At 41.0% G+C, this 6,439-nt stretch overlaps 1 protein-coding gene across 1 annotated transcript in view; it reads left to right on the forward strand.

Annotated features, from left to right (window-relative positions):
• The window catches only part of TLL2 (tolloid like 2), a 163,757-nt gene extending 157,774 nt beyond the window's left edge, over nt 1–5,983 (forward strand). Inside the window, 1 exon segment of the mRNA XM_020997114.2 lies at nt 4,922–5,983. Within this exon segment, the coding sequence (XP_020852773.1) occupies nt 4,922–5,056 (135 nt within the window). The 3' untranslated portion in view covers nt 5,057–5,983.
• Nucleotides 5,984–6,439: the final 456 nt, after the last annotated feature.

The following is a 6,439-nucleotide window of genomic DNA, read 5'->3' on the forward strand; positions in this document are numbered from 1 at the left end:
AACTGATTAACACAGACAATTCTATTCAAGAGAGAAGCAGGAAATTAAAGGACAGTGACTCTTGGGTTCTCCAGGCCAAGATGTAGGTGATAGCACTTCCTATTGTTCTACCGAGATGGGGGAAATAGTGTGTCTGAAGCCTGAATTCCTGGGGGAAAAGAAAATAGTTCTGGTTAGACTTCTGGGCAACACAGTTTAGGAATGACATTGATAAGCTGGAGAGCATTCAGAAGAGAGTTTCGAGGATGGTGAGGGGCCTTGAGTCCATGATATATGAAGATTGACTCATTTGTAGGAACTGATATTGTTTATCATGAAGAAGAGCAGACTGGGGAGGGGGAAGGGATGAGGATGGGAAATGTGGTAGGTAACTCAAAGTGTTTGAAGAGTTCTTGTGTGGAAGATGAATAAGCCTTGTAGTTTAACCTAAGAATATGAACTCTAAATCAGCAATAATTAGACAAATACAAATAAAAATAAGTCTGAGGTTCCACCACACACCCAATAGTACTGGTAAAGACATAAAAAAAAAAAAGAAATGACAATTGTTGTAAGGACTGCAAGAACACAGGCTTACAATGACATTGTCAGAGCTGTGAATGTGGTTCAGCCATGCTGGAGAACAATTTGCAACTGTTTGAACCAAGAGGGCAGAAGCAGGAGCACTCCAGAAATTTCAGGGAGGAAAATTTCTACTTCTTAATGATTAAAGTTGTCCAAAACTAGAGGCATTGGAGTTTGAATGTTGCCTCAGAAACTTACTGGCTTACTAGCTTCCTGACCTTGGGTGAATCAGTCAATAGCTCTGTGCCTCAGCTTCCTCATCTATTAAACAAAGGGGCTAAACTTGAAGGCTCCCAAGAATCCTTCCAACTTTAGTCTATGATCCCATGCCTTTATTTTTTTTTTAGAACTTTAATTTAAATTTTTTAATGAACAAAAATCTATTTCTTCTCCCTCCAACTCTCTTACCCCATTAAAAACATATATTAAAAAAAGACCCTTGTGACAAATATTTAGAGTCAAGCAAAACTAATTCCCCACATTGGCCATATCACAAAATGTATGTTTCAATTTGCACCTCCACTAGAGAAGTCTTATAGCACAGGCTGGATAATCACTTGTATGGATCCTTTTGGGGGGCATGGGTAAGACTAGATGAGTGCTGAGGTCCCTTCCAACTCTGCTACTCTATGTTTCTGTGTAGTTTGGATGCAAGGCTGAGACCTTTGTCAGGGCAGGAGTCTATTTAAGATAGAGTTTGAGCCCTTGGTCACACAGTAGGGAAAATGGTGTCCCAGGGTTGGGTTAATTACTTATATGATAGAAACTCAGTCAGAGCCTCTTTTAGACATTTGCCAAGGGCACTTCCAAGCTCTATTATATTGTGTCATATGGCTTTTACAAAGTAGAGAGATCCAGTGCAATGGAAAGATGTTAGATTTGGACTCAGAAGACCTGGGACAAATCCCAGCTTTCTCACTAACTCCCTGAATGACCCTGGACAAATCACCTCACCATTCTTGGCTTCTGTTTCTTTATTTGTAAAATGGAAGGATCATGTTAAGAATCCTTCTAGTTCTAGATCTGTCTTCCTATATGGTCCTTTAGGACCCAAAATTCCACGGGATGGGTCTTTGCAGTTTATACCAGTTGCCACTAGGTGGTGGTCTTGCTTCCAGCATCAGCTGCAAATCCAATTCTGGTGAATGAGTTTATTATAAAACTCAGACTTGAGATATTCGTGAGCAAATTGACACTTTCTTGGCAAAGTATTATTTACATAGATAACTAATTGGACCAGTTATATAGAAGAAGAGCTAGGTAGAGTCATAGCTAGTAATTCTGATGCCTACATCAAATCTGATGCTTGGGGCAAGCACAAAAGAGAGACACAAGTCAACTTTTTAAGGAAAAAGTCATGGTGGGGATGAGAGGACAGAGGAGCAAAATCTCAAAGAGAGACTTTGGAAAGTTTGAGACATAAATCCCAAGTGTGTGTGTGGGTAGAGGGGAATTGGAACAAAATTGCTCTTTAGAATGGTCTCTGAGAGATGGTTGCAGGGGAAGGAACAGGCCAGGGCCAGTTTAGAAAGGGGCTTCAGTACAACCACTGAAGGGAGAGTGATATAGTGAAGAAGTTGCCATCTGGTAGTTAGTTTTAATTATCTTACAATTTTAGCTAATTATTCTCTCTAATTAAGTGCTTGCTTCCTGAGAGGCAGTGTAGAATAGTGGGCAGAAGACTTCAAACTATGACTGAGACATCTTGTGCTATGTTATTACCTATATTATTAATGATTTAGATTATGGTATGGCTATTATGCTTATCGAATTTACAAATGCTGCAAAACTGAAAGGACGTAGTTCCCACATTGTAAAATGCTTCAAAGCACCAAAAATAAAATGGGTTGGATCCAGAAAATAAGAATAGTGGGTAGAGAGATGGCCTTAGAGTCTAGAAGACTGGGATGGAGCCCCACCTCTGCTGCAGGCTAGCTGTGTGACCCTGGGCAAATCTCTCAATCTCCTTAGCCCCATACAGCTAATTCTCTAAGACAAGATTTCATAGCCCTTTTTCTGTCATGGACAATCTGGTGAAGCCCATGGTGGAAGCCTTTTCTTAGAATGTTTTAAAGTTTATTAAATAAAATACATAGGATTATGAAGGAAACCAATTATATTGAAATATGGTTATCAAACCATTAAAAAAAAAAGCACAAATTTGGAGACTCCAGGTTAAGAAGCCCTTCTGAGACTCTTAAATAATGGCATAGGTGCAGATCTGTATTGGTAGAGGAAATGTCCTTGGTGGGAGTTCTCTACATTAGTGGAATCACAGGTGTGGTCCAAAAAAAGGAACAACAAAAAAGGGAAAACTAGATGCCTCACCCTAGTTCCAACTCCAGATAGAGGTATAGAAGGCAGCAGGCTTAATTCACACTCTTTCAGATTTTTAAAATAGATTTACTTTTGTCAATGTCTTTTGTTTTTACATCACCTAGATTCCCTCCTGTATCTCTGTTCTCCTCCTTCCAGACAGCCATCCATTATAATAAAGTTTTTAAAAATAAAGCAGTAAAAAAGAATAAAAAAAAATAAAGTTGATCAATACGTTAAAAAAATCTGACATTATATGCAGTTTTCCACTCCCTCTGCCCCTTATCGCTGCTTCTTCCTCAGAGAAGAGAGATGTTTTCTCATGATTCTTTCTTTCTTTTTTTTTTTTGGCTAAGCTTTCAGACATCTTCACACTTATAACTTCACTTTGTTCCTCTACCTTCGAAGTTGGAATCCACTACATTGGCATTCACTCCAAGGCTTTGCTCCTCCTGTGTTTCATTGAAACATTGTGATGAACAAAAATTGCTTTGGCAATGCCCTTCTGTACACACACACATGCACTCACACACATGCACACACACACACATATGTATATATGCACACATATACTGGCGTGGCTAAGCCACTGCAGGAAAGCCTCTGCTTCTAACTTGTGCACTAGTCACCTGACTTTAGTGAAGTTCTTACATAAAAGCATGGCCAAACGCTATTCAAGGACTGACTCTGCTACTTTTGGTAAACCACAAGGAACATCTGGATCAGAGCTTTTGAATGAGAAGGGACCTTAGAGGTCCTCTGGCCTAACCCCTCCCTTTTAAAGACAGAGAACTGAGATTTAGAGAGGTTAAATGCCATAGTGTCAGAGACAATATTTGAACTCAGATCCTTCAGACTCCTGGTTTAGCACTCCCATGTTTTGACACTATACCACCCTGACTCTCAATCCTTTGGACTTTTCTGCCTGTGGAATCTCACCTGGACCAGGGCAACAACCTCCTAACAGGTCTTCTTACCTCATCTCTTGTCCATCTGCTCCATTCCCCAGCACTTTGACAGATAGTCTTACCCGGTGCACATGCACACTCCCATCACTCACCCTCTCTGTTCAAACTCTCTACTATGACAAGTCCTATCTATTCAGACTCCACAATCTTATCCACATCTCTTTCCCTCCTTACTTTCCCCATTGCCTTAATTCTAGTCTTTGCAAACCTAAAAGTGTCAGATGCTGCAGAGATACCCAGAGAAATAAAAACTACATAAAAAACAAAGTCATTGGATTTGCTGATTAGCAACCATTGAGAAAAGACTTTTAGTAGAATGGTGAGAATGGAAGCCTTGTTGAAAGCTTTGGTCATATCACCTCCAGCTTCTCCCCACCTAGACTTTTCCTCCTGAGTCTCTTAGCTCTGATAGGTGAGCTTTTGCCATATCTTGCTGAATTCCAGGCCCCCAAGCCACTTTCCAGTCTCTTTCCCTTCCCCTTTTATGTGCTGTCTGGTCTCCATTAGAATGTAAGCTCCTGGTAGGTAAGGACTGTTTAGCTTGTTTGTATTTGTGTTCTAAGAACTTAACACAGTGTCTGGCACATAATAAGTCTTAATTTATTTTTAGTCACTGATCTGCGTATCTATTCATGTATGTCTTTACTTCTCTATCTATATATATATATACATTTATATCTGTCTATCCATCTATATATCCATCCGTCAATCTATATATCTGTCCATCCATCTATCCATGTATGTATGCATGCATGTGTGTATAGGCCTGCCTGCCCCTGTCTATTTTTCTATCATGGTAGAGTACAGTGGAGCCCTAGACTTAGAATTAGGTGGAAACTGGATTCAAATCCTGCCTCTGACACTTAGTAGCTGCATAACCATGGTCAAGTCACTTAATCTCTCTTCTTAGTCTCCTTATCTGTAAAATGGAGCTAATAATGGAAGTAGTCGCTCCCTTATAGGTTGTTGTGATCACATGTGAGAATGTATGCAAAGTACTTTGAAAACCTTGACCTGCCTGGTGTTATTCTTCAACTTATTTAAATGCTGGTTATCCTTTCTTCTTTTCTCAGCCTTTAGAAGAAATCTACTCTGCAGGGGATTCACTGATGATCCGCTTTCACACAGATGACACCATCAACAAGAAAGGCTTTCACGCCCAGTATACAAGCACCAAATTTCAAGATGCTCTACACATGAGGAAGTAGTTTCAGTGTTCCTTAAATACATCACCATCTTTGATACCAACACCCAAATGAGTTTTATTTTCCCCAGGAGCGGTACTCTGTTAATCTGACCCAAAACACTGCACAGTATTTTCCTCCAACCAAAACTCAAAATCCAGCCTTTCTTTGAACCGAAAGGACATGATACTCTCTTTTGCTGACATTTCAAAGACCAAATACGTTCCTTTGCTGAGATGTTTTCAATCATTGGCCCAAAGGAGTTGTTTGATTATTTTTCAGCAATGTCAAGGTTTCAGTTGAAAGGAGTAGCTGGACATCCGAGGACACCAATGGATGCACTGCCTCCCTCCCTCCTTGGATGGGTAGTGGGAAGGTGGGTTGGCACCTGAGATCGTCCCTTCCTTTCAGAAAGAGTCAGGTCGGATGAGAGACAACGTGACCATGTTCAGCCTTTTCCCCTAGTCAGCTGAATCTAGATCTGTGCAATAAGTGAGAAGCTTGATAATTGTTGATTTAGATACACTGTGCATTAATTTAATTCCCAACAGCACATCACTATTCTGCTTGTAGGGAGTCTAAAAGAGCTGCCTTTTTGCTTGTTGTTAAAGCATATTAGGTCATAGGAATACAGGATCTTAGAGCTGGAAAGGACTCTAGAGGTCTTCTAGCTCTATGCTTTCATTTTACAGATAAGGAAACTGAGGCCCAGAGAGGTAAAGTGACTTGCTCAAGGTCACATGGCTAGTTAGGAGCTAAACTGGGTCTCCAACTCAGGTCTCCTAATTCCTGGTCTTTCCACTATACCATACTGCCTCCCAGAAGCCTGTGGTGTGCCACAGGCTAGAATGCTGCTTGGATGCCAAAACCAGAAAGTCCTTTGCATTTCTGAGTGTAAGTGGGGAGATCATGGATCCAAGAGAACTGGGATGGAGCTGTTAGAAATGGTCCTCTGGCTACATCAACTAGGGTGGGTGGGAGGGAATCATCAATCTCTCTTTCCTCCTTCTTGGTTGCCCTTCTTTGTATGAACAGATCCTTGGGCCAAACAGTCATCGTGGTGTCCTCTTTGTAGCATAGAGGAGCCATTGGACTGCCATGATGAGAGCCTCTATCGTGCCAGAAAAGAGAGTATTTCCTAGCCTCAGAGGAACTAACTTGTCTCCGAAGTAGCCAATGCTCATTTCATTGGCAAATGGCACGGAGGACAAATGCTCTGCAAGAGACTAGCTCTTTTCACCTATGTGGCCTAGAGCTCAGAAAGATCATAAGCTAAGAGAGGATCATCACATGGTCCAGATTAATTGTCTGCAAGTTTCACTGGCAGATCTAGTTAAGAAAAATGGCTTCAACCAAGTTCCTTGAGATCAGACCACCAGCTGGTGATCAGAATGAACAAGGCTTGGC

This window comes from Phascolarctos cinereus, unplaced genomic scaffold, assembly GCF_003287225.1.
Source record: "Phascolarctos cinereus isolate Bilbo 61053 unplaced genomic scaffold, phaCin_HiC Scaffold_3;HRSCAF=262, whole genome shotgun sequence".
Classification (NCBI taxonomy): domain Eukaryota; kingdom Metazoa; phylum Chordata; class Mammalia; order Diprotodontia; family Phascolarctidae; genus Phascolarctos; species Phascolarctos cinereus.